Raw genomic sequence first — 17,807 nt, forward strand, 5'->3', positions numbered from 1 at the left:
TTATGCAGCGTTTATAAAGAAATGTTAGGTTGGATGTGAAAACGTACAATTCTGGATAAGTGTGGCCGGGGTTGGCCTTGTAGGCTCAAAGCATATGGCGATTGCCGGTTTAATGTCTCAAGTACGGCGAGCTACTGCGGCGAAATAATTCAAATTGCGAGTGTATTGCACTTCAAAAATGATGCTTAAAATGAACAGCGAGGCGTATGCACACTTGATACAAATCTTGGAGAAGACAATTTCACCAGGTAAATGCGTAAAGGGTTCTTTTTTAGACGTTTTACGGGCCGGCCCTGTTGTACCGACGGTGGCTTTGACATCGTAGAGTCATTTTCCCCCTTGTGTAATACTATGGCTGAAGTCCGCCAAACGGTCGCTGTTCTCATTTCGTTCCTATTACACTCCCTCACAGAGACATTTCTCTCGATTTACACCATTACCCTTAGCCTTTAAGGTTTTCTCCACTTTTTACATTCGGTTTTATAAAAATTGGAAATATATTTTTTCACTCGTTTCCAGAAAATAAGCATATGCTTTTTTAGGTTAGCCTTATTTCAAAAATCAGTTTTCAATATTATCCCATTTTCTACCCTTTTAATATATTATTGGACCACAGTCCTGTATTTTATACAATTCAACAACTAGTATTTTATGTCCGGGTAAATTATTCAATAGAGAAAACCACGTTTTTCTCGTAATGCATATAAGATTTCTCTTTTTCGTTGGAATTCCAATCGCTTTATGAAAGTTATCCAACTGCAAGAGTGAAACATGATTCATCGAATCAATTATAAATACAGCACCCTTGAAAAATCCCTATGAATAGGAAACTGATAGGATTATAAATATGTTGAATTAAATAGACCAACAGAGAGTTTTGACTACTTGGAATCCAAAGGCTTATTCTTATAAAACAATGGCTTTTGTTACACTCATGGAAAATACAATTTTTTCTATAGATCAGTTGAGTTTTGACTACCACGAGTCATAAATAGTGCAAGTACTTGTTCATACAAAACACTGGTGTGAAATGTTTCTTGAAATATTCAAGGATTATATAGGTTCCCAAATATGCTGATCTATTTGAAGAAGGGCAATTAAATAGACAAATTGAGTGGGTCTTGACTACTAGATGGAATGCAAAGACTTGTTCTTGTAAATCAATGGATTTTGTTGTGCATTCGGTTAAAGTACAATTTTTTCAATAGATCGTTTGAGTTTTGACTACCATGAGTCATCAATAGTGCAAGTACTTGTACATTCAAAATACTGGTATGATTGAAAGTTTCTAAAAATATTCAAGGTTTATGTAGGTTCAGAAGTATGTTGATCTATTTAGAAAAGTACAATTAAATAGACAAATTGTGTCGGCCTTGACTACTTGGAGAGAATGCAAAGACTTGTTCTTGTAAATCAATGGTTTTTGTTTCACTCTTGTATCTACCAATTGATCAGTTAAGTTTTGAATATCATGAATCCATAAATAGTGCAAGTACTTGTTCATACAAAACACTGTTATGACTATGTTTCTTGAAATATTCAAGATTTCAAGTTCAAAGTATGGTCTTGACTACTTGGATCAGTTGAGTTTTTATTGCCATGAGTCATAAGTACTTGTTCATACAAAATACTGGTATGACTTGAAATATTCCAGGTTGGTGCAGGATCACAAATATACTGTTCTAAATTAAGTAGCTCAACTGAGGGAGTCTTAACTACTTGTAATCTACGGATTTGTTCTTGCAAAACAAACTTGCTTTTGTTGCACTTATGGAAAAAGTAAAATTTTTCAATAGAACAGTTCAATTTTGACTACCATGATTCATAAAAGGTGCAAGCGCTTGTCGAATAATTAAATATAATTCAATTAAAATAGTGTGATTATGTTTCTCAAAATATCCCAGGTTTGTGCAGGATCACAAATATACTGTTGTATATTGAAAAGAACAATTATATAGACAAATGGAGTGAGGCTTGACTACTTAGAATGCTAAGGCTTGCTCTTATAAAACAATGGCTTTTGTTCACCCTTGGTAAAAGTACAATTTTTCCAAAAGATAATTTTTATTACCATTAGTATTAAGTACAAGTGCCTGAACGAGTTGTCATTGGGATCGTGTTCTAGCCACAGTACGCTTTTCCCATACATTTAACGCATGTTTCGGATTGCTCAGGCCTGGGACAAAATCCTGAACTCATTAGCAGCAAGGAACTTCTGGGTATTGAGATAATAAATTTTTAAAAAATTACTTATTCTTTTCTGTCATTTTTTATCTTGATATGTTTAGAACTATGTATATCTGCATGATTTCACTTATGAATGTAAGAAAAATTATTATGGCTATTCCAATGCTGAATGAATGGCCAATAAATACAAAAACTATTGTTTTGGGTTGTATAGATAAAATTTATTTATATCTAGGTACATTGCACGTGTAAGTTTAGTTAAAAACAGCACCCCCCAGTTTTAATTAATTTAATTATTTTAGTGTCAAAATATGCTTTCGTTAAACTTAAGTGCCTGTTAATGATATCATTGACAATAGTTTATTATTCACAATAATAAAATCCTGCAAAAAGAAGATTTTAAAAAAAAATTTGCATTCCTAGTTGTCTTATGAATTTTTTTTTTTTTTTTTCCATGAAATTAATCAAATATCTGTTCTATTTTGCAGACAAACATGAATTAGAAACAGCACAAAACTACCTTGAACAAGCTGCACAGACAAATTTGGTAATTTCATCCATTAAATATATAGTAGTAATTTCATACATTAAATATATATATATTACATATATTTTCATTTTTATTTACAATGGTTTTATCTGTGTGTCATTTTTATTTTAAAGATGAGAAGTTTTGTAAAAATAATTTTTATCAACTTTCAGCCTGAATTTCTAAAAACTCTTTCCGATGTATTACTTCATGGAGCAAATAGCCAAGTTGCCAGAATGGCAGCAGGCTTACAACTCAAAAACAACCTTACTTCAAAGGACCCAAAGATCAGAGAACAGTTTCAACAAAGGTGGCTGTCTTTTCCCGAAGAAACACGACATTACATTAAGAAAAACGTAAGATTTTTAATTTTATAGGTCATTTTAATGGCATTGTTTTATAATAATGACTCATTTTAGATAATTGGGGCTCTTGGAACTGAAAGTACACGGCCAAGTTCTGCAGCCCAATGTGTTGCTTGTGTCGCAATTGCAGAAATCCCACATCAACAATGGCCCGATCTCATATCAGTATTATCTGCAAATGTTATCAACATCAACAGTACTGAAATGACAAAAGAAGCAACTCTCGAGACAATTGGTTATATCTGTGAAGGGATTGAACAAGAAGCTCTTGTAAGCAAGTCGAACGAAATTCTTACAGCTATCATACATGGAATGAGGTCCACAGAGCCAAGCAATCATGTTCGTCTTGCTGCTACAACTGCTCTCTTAAATTCTTTGGAATTTACAAAAGCAAATTTCAAAGAAGAAGTTGAAAGGAACTACATCATGGAAGTTGTTTGCGAAGCAACCCAGTCTCCTGACACTCAAGTTAGAGTTGCTGCTCTTCAGTGTCTAGTAAAAATAATGTCACTGTATTATCAATACATGGAACCCTACATGGCCCAAGCGTTATTTCCAATAACACTAGAAGCCATGAAATCCGACATCAACGAAGTGGCATTACAAGGTATTGAATTCTGGTCGAATGTAAGTGATGAAGAAGTCGATTTGGCCGTTGAAGAAAATGAAGCTTCTGAGCTAGGGAAACCTCCAAAAGAGACATCGAGGTTTTATGCCAAAGGAGCGCTACAATTTCTTGTGCCCGTCGTCCTCTCAAAATTGACCAAACAAGAAGAATTCGATGATGAAGATGATTGGAATCCGAGCAAAGCAGCTGGAGTGTGCCTCATGTTATTGGCTTCGTGTTGTGAAGACAGCATAGTTCAATACGTACTTCCTTTTGTACATGATAATATCAAAAGCTCTGATTGGAGATACAGAGATGCTGCACTCATGGCTTTCGGTTCAATTCTTGGTGGTTTAGAGCCACATACAATTCAACCCTTTGTCGAACAAGCAATGCCGACTCTCATCGAACTGATGTATGACACTTCTGTAACTGTGAGGGACACCGCTGCCTGGGCATTGGGAAGAATCTGTGAAATAGTCCCTGAAGCAGCTGCTAACGAAACATACTTGAAACCCCTTTTAGAAGCACTTTTAAGTGGATTAAATGTAAGTTATTACTTTTACTACTTACTCTTCCTAATTTTAAATTTATAACGCTACATTTTTTTATTAATTATTTAATTTTTATTATTGTCTATGTATTGATTTGTGTAGTACAATAACATAAATTTTTAGGCGGAGCCTCGTGTTGCTGCAAATGTGTGTTGGGCCTTTAACGGCTTGGCTGAAGCTATCTATGAAAAAGCAGAGAGCATCAAACCAGACCAACCCGAAACATACATGTTGTCACCTTATTTTGAATTTATTGTGCACAAACTACTTGAGACTACTGATAGAGTAGATGGGGCCCAAGCCAATTTGAGATCAGCAGCATACGAAGCTTTGATGGAAATGATAAAGAACTCACCCAAAGATTGCTATGTAACAGTACAAAAAACTACAATGGTAATTTTGGAAAGGCTGAATCAAGTGCTGGCCATGGAACAACAAATTCAGTCGCATTCTGATAGAGCTCAGTTTAATGATTTACAAAGCCTTCTTTGTGCTACACTCCAGGTGCGTTAATTGCCAATACATTTTAACAAAGTTGATTAATTGATTTTTATTTTTCAGAGTGTTCTTCGCAAGATGACCCTAGAAGATGCACCAAAAATATCTGATGCTATAATGAACGCATTATTACTCGTTTTTAATTCAAACTCTATTAAATTTGGTTCTGTTCAAGAAGATGCTTTGATGACGGTCTCGACTTTGGTACAAGTTCTTGGGGAAGGGTTCATAACTTATATGCCAGCGTTTAAACCGTTTTTATTTATGGGCTTGAAAAATCATGTTGAATATCAGGTAACATCATCACTAGTTTTGGGTTATTTGGTTGGGTACTGTTAAACCTTACTTGACACGAATATTGTCTTAGGTTTGCTGCGCTGCTGTTGGCCTTACTGGCGATATATGCAGATCGGTGAAAAACAAACTTCTCCCGTATTGTGATGAAATTATGACACTTTTACTTGAGAATTTAGGGGTGAGTTATCAATGTTTTCTTATATTTCGACCTTAACAGTTTAACTTACGAATTTTATTCAAAAAGAGACATTTATATTATTGCCTTCCATTTAGGATGCAAGTGTGCACAAATCTGTGAAACCAGAGATTCTGTCAGTCTTTGGTGACATCGCTATGAGTATTGGGCCTGAATTTAAAAAATATCTCGACATAACCTTTCACACACTGGCACAAGCTTCAGAGATCAGACTTGATAAGGTATTTTCAATATTATAAAAACACTTTTATGTATGTACTAATTTTTGTTTTAATTTGTTTTAGTGTGATTATGATACAATTGAATGGCTTAATAATCTCCGTGAAGGCGTAGTGGAGGGTTTCAGTGGTATTATACAAGGTCTCAAAGGAGACGATCCTAACATCTTAAACCCCGATGTCGCTTTATTGGAAAGATTCATTCCTATAATGGTTAAAACCCTTGTTATCATCGCTTCAGATAACAATAAAAATGATAAGAACATTTCCGCATGTGCTGGCCTTATCGGGTAAGAAAATTTTATGTAAAAATTGTGTAGTAACGATAATTTAATTATTGTTTAAATTTTAATTTAAAACAATTATTGTTATACATAGGGATTTGTGTGGGGTTTTTGGTGCAAAAATGGTGCCACTTCTGGATGTCGAGCCGATTAAAACTATGCTCACTCAGGGGAAAAAGTCAACCCAACCCAGCACCAAAAGTATGTGTAATTGGGCAATAAAGGAGCTTCGCAAACACAAACAAGAAAACTCTAGCTGGTAAGTTCGATTTTTAAACACATTTTTTCTTCAAAATGTTTTATAATTTAACCTTATCTGCTTGCAATATTATATCATTTGATTTGTTTTGAACATTTTTTCCATTTTAAATAAAATCATAAAACATGTTTGCATGTTCGCTGTCTATATGTATGTATATACATCACTCAATGCTTTGTATTTATCTGTAGTTAATAAGTTGAATATTACCGCAGGGAATGCACTGGTACAAATTAAGAAAATTGAATTTTTCTGAATTATCATTTGTACTGAATTAGAATTTACATTTTTAAAAAAGAATTAAATAAAATGTTTTGGTTCCAACTTAAAAACAGGTTCTGGTCTGTAATTATTGTACATATTAAAAATATAGTATTGGAAAAAAAATTCAGTGGTGAGTAGAGTATAGATCATGATTGATTCCATTTTGTTTAGAGATTTTTTCCTTACTTTTAAAAGATCAAAATAAATATTAATTACACTATTACTATATTAAAATTAATATGAAATTTTGTTATGCTGTGTGCATATAATGTATATGTGTGCACATGATTATATTAAAAATGTTGTTATATGCACATATAATGTATGACACTAAACCAAGTAGAACCATCATTTACAAAAAGTGAATCTACCTACATACTCATCACACCTTAATCATTTCTATGAACATATATATTCTCTCGCTTTTATTTCAATACGTTTTAGACTGAATTGATTCATATTGGAGCAAGATACTAGCTCATGTTTTTCCCTTATATTTTCCAAAGGCTTTCCTTTCGTATGTTGAAAACTAATAATTGACACACTACCCAGGTTGATTATAAGTACATTTTGTTCTTACAACCCTCCATATTCTCTTTAATGGCTCTTTATTTGGACCAGGGGTCGGCAAACTATTATTGTATTTATTTATTATTTTTACATGGAAAAATAGTAAATAAATGGGGAGGGGGTTGTATATCAAAATATAGCTTATAGATCTAGAGTTAGGAGTACATACTTGTGTCCTCCAAAAAAGTATTAATAAATTATTTTTCCCTGTTTCCTTGTTTGTTTGTTTTTTTTTGTCTTGTTATTTCAATTTTTTTAATTTATTTTTTTCTCCCCAAGGAATGTTAAAGAACAGTGTTATGATTAAAAAAGAATAGAGAAATTAAATAATTGTACCAAAAATCATTAATACAAAAATGCCATCTCGCAATTTATATCTCCTATCACATACATTTAACATACACTGGCATTGTGATTTTCATAGCAAATTGGAAGCCAAATTAATTATAAGCTTATCGTTTCAGTCAAAACTGGTTTGAAATTAACTTTTCTCAAGGGAACTGGCTTAATTTTAAAAAAATATTAGTATAACTTTTTTTTATTTTATGAGTAGAAGTATCTTTTAAAAAAATATATACTTATTCAAGTTTCACGGGGGGGGGGGCTGTTGAACCTGATTTGATTTATGGTTTGGCCCTTTTCTAAAAAAATTTGCCGATCCCTGATTTAGACTATAACAAACTACCTAACACTCATCTACTGTAGCAAAAAATGTTAACTATGTATATACTTTCTACTATTGCCCAATTAATGTCATATGAAATAATAAAATTCATTATTAAATGTCATCATTTCACAGATATTTATTTGGACCATGAATAACAAATTAGCTGGAGGATCAATTTTTTTCAGCACCATTAAGAGTACATTTCAACAGCTCACAGACCAAAACTATTCTATTAGGTTGCAAGACACATGGAATAAATTAATTAAATGTTCTAACAGGTCGGAAGAAATTCCAGAAAATAACTTTCAGGATCCTGTTAACCCTTATCCCTCCCACCCGCTTATTGAAAGTCCAGATTAGCAAGAAAGCAAACAATTTTTAACCCCTGCCCTCCTATTCTTCACTTACTGTGAATGATCTAAGTGTGAAAACTTGAAGATGAAGTTTGTGATTGTGTGAAATCCCCTTCTAAAGATAACAAGTGTAAAAGTACTCCTGTTAATGCCAATTTTTTTGGATTCATCAAAGACTCAGTAAAACCAATAAAACAAAACAAAACGTTTTTATTTATTATTTATTTTTTACTGGTTGAATTTATATTTTATAAGAATAGGCATGTTTTCTTTTAGAAATCTACAAAAAGAGTTGTGTGAATGTTTGGTTTGAATACTTTAAAAAAGGTAAAATAATGTATGGCATCTCTTGAGGTAAAATGAAACAATGACGCTAATTTTATTTTGTTATACAAAATTTCAGCTCACATTCACCCCCCCCCCCCAAAAAAAAAAAAATCTACATTATTAGGATGAGTAAAAATAATTAAAGTTGATATTAAATTAAATTATACATTTACATAAAATTAAACTTTGTATGCTATCAAAGTATAAGTGATTGTAGTAGTAGAGGACCGCTCCTAGCTACTCCCCCCAGTGGTATTTATGTTTTCTTGCTATGGTAAAATGTTGTTCCTTCAAGGAAGATTGCACAAAACAGTCAATGAGTAAAGTCAGGATTAGAGAGCGGGTCAGGAGAAGCTTGATATCTTCCACTTTAGTAAGTTTTTGTTTGTATGTTGTTGGCAAGCAAATTCTTTTCACTTAAGATCTAGTATTCTTTTCTCCAAACTTTTACATGCATTGCTGTAATATTTGTCCCAAAAAGAGCTTAGATTGACAGAAAGACTTCCTGAAACACTCACTCGCCAATTGCTTCAAAAATTCAACAATCCGAGGGAGCAGGCTGATTTCTAACAATCGTCTCGATGTGTTGAAGGTCTTATCCAGGTGTTGTTAGCTTTGACCATTAGCATAGAACTTTTCTTGACTTGTGGCAATGGCAATTTACAGTAGACAATGACAAACTTAGATTATTTGAAAATTTACTAGTACTTTTGCCAGCCTCAAAAGCATCTTGTAAAGCCACACTGTTCACTCAGATAGCCATACCGATCCCTTTTTTCCCCCTCCTTTGTTTTAATAGGGATTCGCAACAGCAGAATTCATATATAACCCTGGGATGCTGGTGTTTTTGAAAAAAAAAATCCCATTTATAAGTATGTTGGGTTCGAACCTTACCCTTATAAGCGGAACGATGAGCGTCAGGTTAACACCTTAACCAGGTCACCGGCGCCCCATACCTGCTGATTTGATCACCACTTAAAAATGTTCCATAAAACCCATTCAGTGCAGGTTGATTGGTTTCACCATGGCAGTAAATTTTCTTCTCCAATAATGTTGCATTTCTACATTTATATGTGTTTTTACTCATCCTATAAAAAAATAAACTGCTCCCTTTATGTTATATGTTTGTCTGAAGATCAAAAATCATAGATCACTAACAAACAGACTAGATTAATGCGCCTCTAAAAAAGTCAAAGATAAGATTTAGTAACATCAACATCTAGTTCCTTTCCAAATGTTGCATATTTTATTTTTTCATGAATGATTTAGTAAAACAATTTTTTCCAATTAAGATAACCAAAACTTCAAAAACGATTTTGGTCGGAGTCAATAATATGATACTGGCCTAATTGATTAAAATGTTGACAGTTGGTTAACAAAGCGGCTGTTTCTTTAAAACATAATTATTGGAAAAATTTTGTGTGTTAAAATTTAAACCAATTTGCATGATTGTATTTACTTACTTCTTTAAATTAATTGATATATAAATTTAAAAAATTGCTAGCAGATAAAGTATTTATTTAGCAATTGAATCTCCGTCCCAACATTTAAGTGAATAATGCTCAATTACATTATTTAATTTTTAAAATAAAAATAAATCATTTTATTTAATTTCACTTTAAAATTTAAATGGTCATGAAGAAAAACTGAGTGTGCTTTTTCCATTCTTTGCAGATTGAATTTAGACAATAGGGATTCAAGGCCAACCATCATAATCCTTCTTTTTGGTTATCTTCTGGAAAATTGCGCACCCCAAAGTGAGATTGGAGCTGATTGGAGAAGGGAGCTGATTTATCCCTGAGGGGTGAGAGGCTGAAAGTGCAAGTGTTTCTCCGAACGTGTGCAGTGATATTAATTATTATATGTTGACTGTGAGAGACTTAAACAAAAATTAATTAATAATAATTTGTGAGCGAGGAGACTGAGCGTGTATGAACTATGCTGTGATTTTTTCTGAGGGGCCCTCAACCAGGCACATCTATTTTCAACTGAAAACACATTTATCCCCTTTTATTTTTATTTAAAAAATCATCTTTATATTCATTTTACTAAGATTCCAAATGTAATGGGAAAAGCATGACGGTTGCTAAAGAGAGCTGAGAAGTGCTTTTTTAATTTATTTTTATTTTATTATAACTTTTATTATTTTTGTTTTTTTATTTTTTAAGGTACTTCACTATTTGTATCTGAACTGAAAATAAATTTGAATGAAGTGCCTTGATAATAATTTTATATGAGAAATGTTAAAAGCTCAGGTTGTCTTGTCATGTTAAAAATTAAATTAGAATTAGCAGAGAAAAATATTCGTTCAGAAGTAATTTTAGGTTATTTTAAGTGTTTGTTTTGTACTAGCAATGATAATTTTTTATTCAAAATAAAAAAATTTATCTAATTTAAGACTTAAAGCTCAGCATTGTCTCAAATTATAAAAGACATTATTCTGATAACTTTTTTTAAAAATATATATATATAAATTTGTAATATTACATTTGCTAGTACAAATCATTACTTGAAAGTAAAACAAAAATAGTTACATAATGTGTATTATAATGCGATGGTTTTGTGAAATGTTTCATTTTATCCATTTTAAAAAGACTTGTAATCTTCCTTAAAACTAAACAATCAAAAAAATTAGATGTAATCAATTTTCACAGTTTTAAACCAGGATGAAACATCCTATTGAAACTGTTGCATTTTATTTATTAGAAGCTATTTTTAATGGAAAAAAATTTATATACAATCGCCTAAACAAAATAAGAAGAGCAGTTCCTCCAATCAAATGTTTTATTGTTTATGTTTTTTGATATGTGAAATGAAAACACAATAAATAGTAATTAAGGTACAAGGCAGTCTTGAGCAAGACATTTGAGTGTCTGTGAAAAGAGTTTTGTAAACTATTTCAATTTAACTGTGATTGTGAAGTGTGTGCATTCATTTCAGGATGTTGCCTGTCAACGTGTCGCACTTCTCTCTTTATTATTCCGGACTGTGTGATAATCATCGTCCCTCGAATGTATGCGAATCTCATGCCTGCCGAAGTGTAGTTATATATATTGTATAGATTTAATATTAAATAAACAAAAAACAACAAAAAAACACTTCCAACGGTATGGAAGTATATATATATTATGCATTGTATCAATGAGCGTTTGTGAGTATGTTTGCTAAAAACTTTTGTACAAATGTATTTTGTCTGTTATTAATGACTATTGTTATGACTGAGGATTCGGTTGTTTTGTTGAATGTGTGTGTGAATGTTAATGTGTGAATCTAGTGTGTAGTATGAGTGATACTGTGCCATTGCTGATCCCAGAAGCTTGTCAAAACACTATTATAGCAGCACCCTTGGCTTCCTATTTTTCAATCCTTATTGCTTGTACTACTGCTCCTTTTTGCCCATGCTTTTTAAGTCAAAATAAAATTGAAAAGCTATTGAAATTTGTAAGTTGTTCTATTTTACTTACCTATTAGTTTCAAACAAAACTAATTAAATTACAAGTTATATTGTTTTTAGATTTAATTTAAACATCATAAAACCATTCCTGTATCCTAGGATTATAAACATGATCTAGTTTTCTTTTTTTTATTTATTTAACAAATATAGCCGTTAGAGTAGATTATCTTTTGTTCGTCTTAATTTGTATCAATATTTTTTTCATTTATGGGGTATTGCAAAATGTATCGGCTAAACAAATATAAAGAAATATGGAAGAAAACATCAGTTGTTTTATTATTTAGTAGTAGAGTTATGTGAATGGATCAATGTGTTAGTATGGCTTCAGTATTGTGATGGCTAACAAACAACACTCTATAAAACCGTTAAGAGTCCGTGAAAATGTAAGTAATAATTTTTATTTCATTCTTTCAAACCATTCTCGATTTAAAAACCTAAAAATACATGTTCTATTGCAAAAGTATTCAATTACTTTATTCAGTCATTTCCTTGATTAAAAGCATTATAGAGATCATTTTTTGTCTTTTTCCCCTTCTCTCTATGTATCATTAATACACTTCAGAAATGTAATTATGAAATAAGTAACATTTCATTTTTAAAAAAAAATAACAAGGAAGAAGCTTTTCTCCGCCTACAAGGCACAAGCGGTTGCCAAGCTTGTGACTAGCTAAACGAAAAATACCAAAGGTTTTAAATGTGGATATGTTAAATTAATGTATACATTTGTTGAAGTCATGATGTACCGTCGGGAATAAAGAATTTAAGAAAAATTCCTTTTTTTTTTGCGTTTCGACCTTTATTCAGGTCATCTTCAGAGACTGGGTGAATTTCAGAACATACATTGATTGGAAATGCAATGCAGATGTAAATATAAATTTTGAACCAAGTATTTCCTACTCTTATAAAGTGAAGCTATTCTTGTGGTGCCATAATGGTTTTGGGTAAAAAATTGTGAATCTGCTGTTTTTGTATGACGGGGGTTGGAGATGCGGTAAGAAATGAAAAGGTGTTTTCCTAAAATTCTTTATTCCCGGCCGCTACTCAAGACTTCAACAAATTATAACATGCCACTAAAAACATTAATGTACACAGAAAGTGCATTGTCAGGGGTTAAATAAATAATACATTTATAATTTTTGAAAAATCATAATTGAATTTTATGGCAAAACTGAATTTTGACAGTGATATAGGCGTTTCAGTCGGTAGTAAAAGATTAAATAATAATTATCACTAGCTACAATAAGATGCACAAAGTTAAGTACTTTATAAAATATATGTACATTTATAAATTTACTCAAGGAAAAAAACCGGACACTTGTATTTTCTTGTTTATTTCATACTATATGTATTTTTATTGTTATATTGATTAAAATAGACTTTATTTTAATTTAAATAATTAAATGAGATCAGAAATTCATGAGTTTTAATCAAATTTATTTGCTTATCATCAGGTTTGAAAGAAAATTCATCAAAACACTGGAAAATCGAGTAGTGGTAGATTAAATTTTAATCTATCACTAAATGATTTTCCAGTGTTATGTTGTAATTAATATAATGATAAAAATACATAAATAGTTAGAAAAAAAATTATTTTTAGTATATATAAAATGACAAATTGTGATGCACTTTAGTAATTAGCATAATTTAAAAGTTTCATATATATTAAAAAGCGGAATTCCCTAGTCCCTTTGGAAGCTAGTTGGAAAAACGATAATGTGTGGTAGAAACTCACTAAGCTAACATGTATTGGGTTTCAGCCAGCTTAGCAAAAAAAGTATTATTAATTGCTGTGGTTGAATTTTCAATGAAATGCAAATTTCCATTAACAACATTATTATATTGGTTTTCAAGCTTTTTTTAAATGCTTTTAACTGATTTTTGTTGCAAGCTTTAATTCTTTTTTTAAACCACAGCTTGTTTTTCGCAAATTTACTCACTAAGTATTTGCACGCTTTTGTAGAAACCATGGAATTTCAACAAGCTTTCTGAAGTAGAAATCTGTTAACAGATGTCCAAAGTACTTAAAAAAATTTGGACATTTGTTGCTACACTAATTTGAAATTTATATTCTTGCATTTCAGACAGTTTGGCCATTAAACATTTCTAGTCATTTCAGACATTCTGTATTGCTTTCAGACATTTCAGCCATTCTGCATTCATGAATGAAAAATAGGACCAAGTGGCCTATGTGGAAAAATGATGGTGAAAGGATTTTTTGATCCCCCAAAAAAATAAATTTGTTCTTAATCTGCTTACACATTCACTTGATTAGAAAATTACATGAATAAAATAAAACCACCGGATAACTGGATGTATGAGGGTTTAGTTTTTATTAATATGAAAATATTAATTTGATTGTCTTCATCCATTTGTGTGCATAACATGTTAATCATTAAATTAACACAATCACATTTTTTATGTATTTTGAATTTATTACAAATATGTAATCAAAGTGTACATTCCCATGAGTTTTTTTTTTCTTCTATTTCAACAAACAGGAAGGCATTGACCTGGATGAACTTCTACCTCAGATTGGAGAGTTTGGCCTCTACCAAAAGCTCTTAATATGGCTTATAGTTCTTCCAGCATGCATACCATGCAGTTTCTCAGCTTTTAACCAACTTTTTATGGCTGATTCGCCGAAACATTGGTGTAGAATTCCACAACTTGAAAATTATATTATAGATCCACAGGAAAGACGTGAAATTGCGATCCCTTTGGTAATTTTTTTTTTTTTTTTTTTTTTTTTTTTTTTTTTTTTTTTTTTTTTTTTTTTTTTGTAGTATCAAAATGTATTCATCTTTTAAATTTTTAATTCAGTTCTTTTTTATAGTATGAAGGAAATGATACATACCATAGTTGCCTACGATATGCAGTTAACTGGTCTGAAATTGTAGAAATATATCCAAATTTCGATAATTTTACAATTGACCCATTGTGGCCTGTCGAATCATGCCTAGATGGGTGGGAGTACAACTTGACAGAAATTCATTCTTCCATTGTAATCGATGTAAGTACTGATTTTAGTTTTAAATTTTAAAATTTCTCCATGTGGTCTAGGGTAATGAATCCTAAATTTGGTCATTACCGATCATATTTGGTCTGCCTGTCCTCATGTTTTGTTCAGTCTCATCTCGTTTTCCCTTCAATGTTCGCATTGAAGATGGCAAATGCAAGAAACGGTCTGGCAGACCAGTGAGGATAGACAGGCTTGATTCCATTTAATTATTTGTTTCAATGTTGCTGCTGGGTGTTTCATTTAAAATAATATACAGCTAACAATCCTTAAAAGCTAATTAGTATCAGTATTATTTTCATATTTGGGTGTCAAAAATTTTTAAATCAATGCTAATTGAATTTATATCCCATTGTCTTGCAATATAATTGTGATCGGTCTTATTAGGTGGGTCACAGTAACCAAGTGGTTAGGGCTCAGACTCTTGGCTTGTTGACCTCAGTTGTGGGTTTGATTACCCTGCCTTCCATGAAAATTTTGATCCCTCTGCCTTCTCCAAAAATATGTATAAAAAATATCTATTTGATGATTTACTATATTAAATCATTTTGTAAATATAATGTCACCATTTTATGTTCAGTTTGTATTTGATGGATTTTGAAAAAATTTAAATTGGCAATGCAAGCCTGTAATGTTGAGAGAGAAATGTTCTTTCAACAGACTACCATATCTTCCAAAAAATTATCTATTTCCTCAATTTCCATAAAGATAAAATGCTCCACAAATCGGCAGTACATTTTTTGTGAATCAAATTTCAAGGAGAACATTAAGTAAATCTTTTATTCGCCCTAATACTGTGCTAGTACTAATGTTTTTAAATATTTTCTTTAACTTGTCCTTGTTTCTTTTTTTTTAAATTGCTTTTCTACTAAGTTCGACTTAGTCTGCAACAAAAATATTTACCCAACTCTTGGATTAGTGGGTTTAAACCTTGGCGGACCTTTTGGCGTTTATATGTTTGGTGTAATCAATGATAGGCATGTATTTTATATTTGAAATATACATTTTGAATATAAATTTTTAAAAATGTATTTTTAGATGTGGAAGGAGAATTTCATTTTTTACTTGTTTAACTATTGGGATAGTTGGTAATCTGCTTACAGCAGTAGCTCCCAATTTTTGGTTTTGGGCAGTTTCTAGATTAATAGTTGGTTTTACAGTCCCAGCTGTTTATCAGATACCTTTTATTATATGTGAGTGTCTCGTCAATTAAAAATCTCATTATTTTCTTGCTTTGAAAGTACGGAAACTTAACTACAAAAATTTCAGCTCTTGAATTGGTCGGGCCAAATTACAGGTCTTTTGTTACTGTAATGACATGTCTATTTTACACTTTTGGCTTGATAATATTGTCAGGTGTGACTTACATGTTGCGAGACTGGAGAGTACTTTCTATCGCAACTTCTGCACCATTTGTCCTTTATTATATTTACTGGTGGCAAGTACATTTAATTAGTATATCTACCCGTCGCATATTTTAAAGTTACTTACTACTCTTATAGTTTCCTTCCTGAGTCGCCAAGATGGTTGATTGCAAGAGGACAGTTTAAAGAAGCTTTAAAAATATTGGAAAAGCTTGCAAGAATTAATAAAAAAGATTTTCCTCCAAGTGTTAAACAGAAACTTAAAGTATGTAGGCTTTTTAGGCAAAATTATAGTATAATTCATAAATAATTTAAACCATTTTATTGCATGTAGGAGAACATTTCTTTCCTAGAAACCAAGAAAGAAAAACATAAAATGGGGCCTGGAATTCAGGCCCTTTTTAAGACACCCAACATGAGACTTAAAACTCTTCTTATTTCTTTAAATTGGTAATAGTATTATTTTACATTTAATAGTGTGCATAGTGTAGAAGTATTTAAAAAATGAAACTTTTTAAATAGGTTTGCCAATGAGATGGTTTATGTGGGATTAAGTTATTACGGACCTGCACTTGGCAGTAACCCATACTTAAGTTTTCTTCTGTCCTCCCTTGTTGAGATTCCAAGTTACTTATTAATTTGGTTTGTTATGGATCGATGGGGAAGACGATGGCCACTAGCAGTTTCAATGATTCTAAGTGGAATTTTATCCATTATAACTGTCCTTTTGCCTTCAGGTAAAATTGTATTTTATATTATTATCATTTGTATGTATTTTATTAAACATTTATTTTCTAGATGCTGTTTTGTTGATATTAGTTTTATTTCTTGTGTCAAAGTTTGCAATATCTGCATCATTCTTAATTATTTACCCTTTTGCTGGAGAACTCTTTCCAACAGAAGTACGTGGTATTGGTATTGGGACCGCTGCATACATAAGTGGCCTTGGATTAGCAATCATACCTTTTATAACTCATCTGGTAAGACCACTAACATGTTCAAAAATGTGTTGATATAGAAAAAACAGAACAAAAAGAATAGTTTTTATTTATTTCATTTTAGGGTTCTGAATCTATGGTTCTACCATTAGTGATTCTAGGTGTTATTTCCATAATTGGCGGAATTTCATCATTAAGATTACCAGAAACTCTCCACCACAGCTTACCTCAAACAGTTGAAGAAGGAGAAGAATTTGGAAAAGAGTGGTCTATCAAGGACTGCTGTAGTTGCATCCCTCCAAGGTCTTATACTTTTAAGCCTGAATTTTTAAACCATCTTAAAGCTTCTTTTTTTCCTTAGGCTTGAAGATTCAGAAGCGTATGATGACTTGGATAAAAAGACAGACATTGCGTTGTTACCTACTAGTTCATTATCTGAAACAACTCCTATTACAAGACAGCATAGAGTTCCAAAATTAGTGAAACAAGCTAGTATTATGGAGACACCATTGGATTCTTATGGTAGCATGAAGTTAACATATTGGTTTTAAAATGATCTTTAAATTTAATAGCCAAATATTAGTTTATAAAATAATTTTAACAACTTTCATTGCAACTGTACATAGTTTAGAAAATTAATTATATAAAAATGTTAAATTTTCAATATTATAGCAATTAAAAAAATTATAGTAGTGGTTTTATTTTTGAGATGTTCTACCTATCTTATCTGCACCCTCTCAGCTGTGATTGGTTTTTTTGTGGACACAAATTGTATTCCAATAAAACTATGGAAGCGCCCGAACCTCTTGATTTGACAAACATGATAAAAAATAAAATCAATGAAAGAGTGCAGCATTTTT

General features: G+C 31.5%; 2 protein-coding genes across 5 annotated transcripts; both read left to right on the top strand.

The window, feature by feature from the left end:
- Nucleotides 1–14,214, top strand: LOC106667906 (importin subunit beta-1). Of its 4 annotated transcripts, none has more exons than XM_014396168.2 (11): nt 1–248; nt 2,676–2,734; nt 2,890–3,072; nt 3,136–4,236; nt 4,366–4,746; nt 4,804–5,034; nt 5,108–5,215; nt 5,311–5,454; nt 5,518–5,741; nt 5,830–5,994; nt 14,128–14,214. In XM_014396168.2, exons 1-11 carry the CDS (start codon nt 179–181, stop codon nt 14,192–14,194), a joined length of 2,733 nt encoding a protein of 910 aa, XP_014251654.1. In that variant the 5' UTR covers nt 1–178; the 3' UTR covers nt 14,195–14,214. The 4 variants fall into 4 exon arrangements, with proteins under 4 accessions (XP_014251654.1, XP_014251655.1, XP_014251653.1 ...); XM_014396169.2 differs by lacking the exon at nt 14,128–14,214 and adding an exon at nt 9,850–11,804; XM_014396167.2 differs by lacking the exon at nt 14,128–14,214 and adding an exon at nt 7,774–8,057.
- Nucleotides 14,128–17,579, top strand: LOC106667908 (carcinine transporter). The gene is made up of 11 exons (XM_014396174.2): nt 14,128–14,349; nt 14,463–14,639; nt 15,519–15,622; nt 15,684–15,838; nt 15,915–16,083; nt 16,148–16,274; nt 16,344–16,459; nt 16,532–16,746; nt 16,808–16,989; nt 17,072–17,250; nt 17,309–17,579. Exons 1-11 carry the CDS (start codon nt 14,257–14,259, stop codon nt 17,496–17,498), a joined length of 1,707 nt encoding a protein of 568 aa, XP_014251660.1. The 5' UTR covers nt 14,128–14,256; the 3' UTR covers nt 17,499–17,579.
- Nucleotides 17,580–17,807: the final 228 nt, after the last annotated feature.

Source organism: Cimex lectularius, unplaced genomic scaffold (assembly GCF_000648675.2).
Source record: "Cimex lectularius strain Harlan isolate CLEC.00 unplaced genomic scaffold, Clec_2.1 scaffold149, whole genome shotgun sequence".
Lineage (NCBI taxonomy): Eukaryota > Metazoa > Arthropoda > Insecta > Hemiptera > Cimicidae > Cimex > Cimex lectularius.

Coding starts and splice junctions, on each gene's coding strand:
- LOC106667906 (XM_014396167.2), top strand. CDS start 179: ATGATGCTTAAAATGAACAGCGAGGCGTATGCACACTTGATACAAATC. Junction 4,237..4,365: donor CACTTTTAAGTGGATTAAAT/GTAAGTTATTAC, acceptor ATAAATTTTTAG/GCGGAGCCTCGTGTTGCTGC. Junction 5,995..7,773: donor AAACAAGAAAACTCTAGCTG/GTAAGTTCGATT, acceptor ATGTTCTAACAG/GTCGGAAGAAATTCCAGAAA.
- LOC106667908 (XM_014396174.2), top strand. CDS start 14,257: ATGGCTGATTCGCCGAAACATTGGTGTAGAATTCCACAACTTGAAAAT. Junction 16,460..16,531: donor CTTCTTATTTCTTTAAATTG/GTAATAGTATTA, acceptor CTTTTTAAATAG/GTTTGCCAATGAGATGGTTT. Junction 16,990..17,071: donor TACCTTTTATAACTCATCTG/GTAAGACCACTA, acceptor ATTTCATTTTAG/GGTTCTGAATCTATGGTTCT.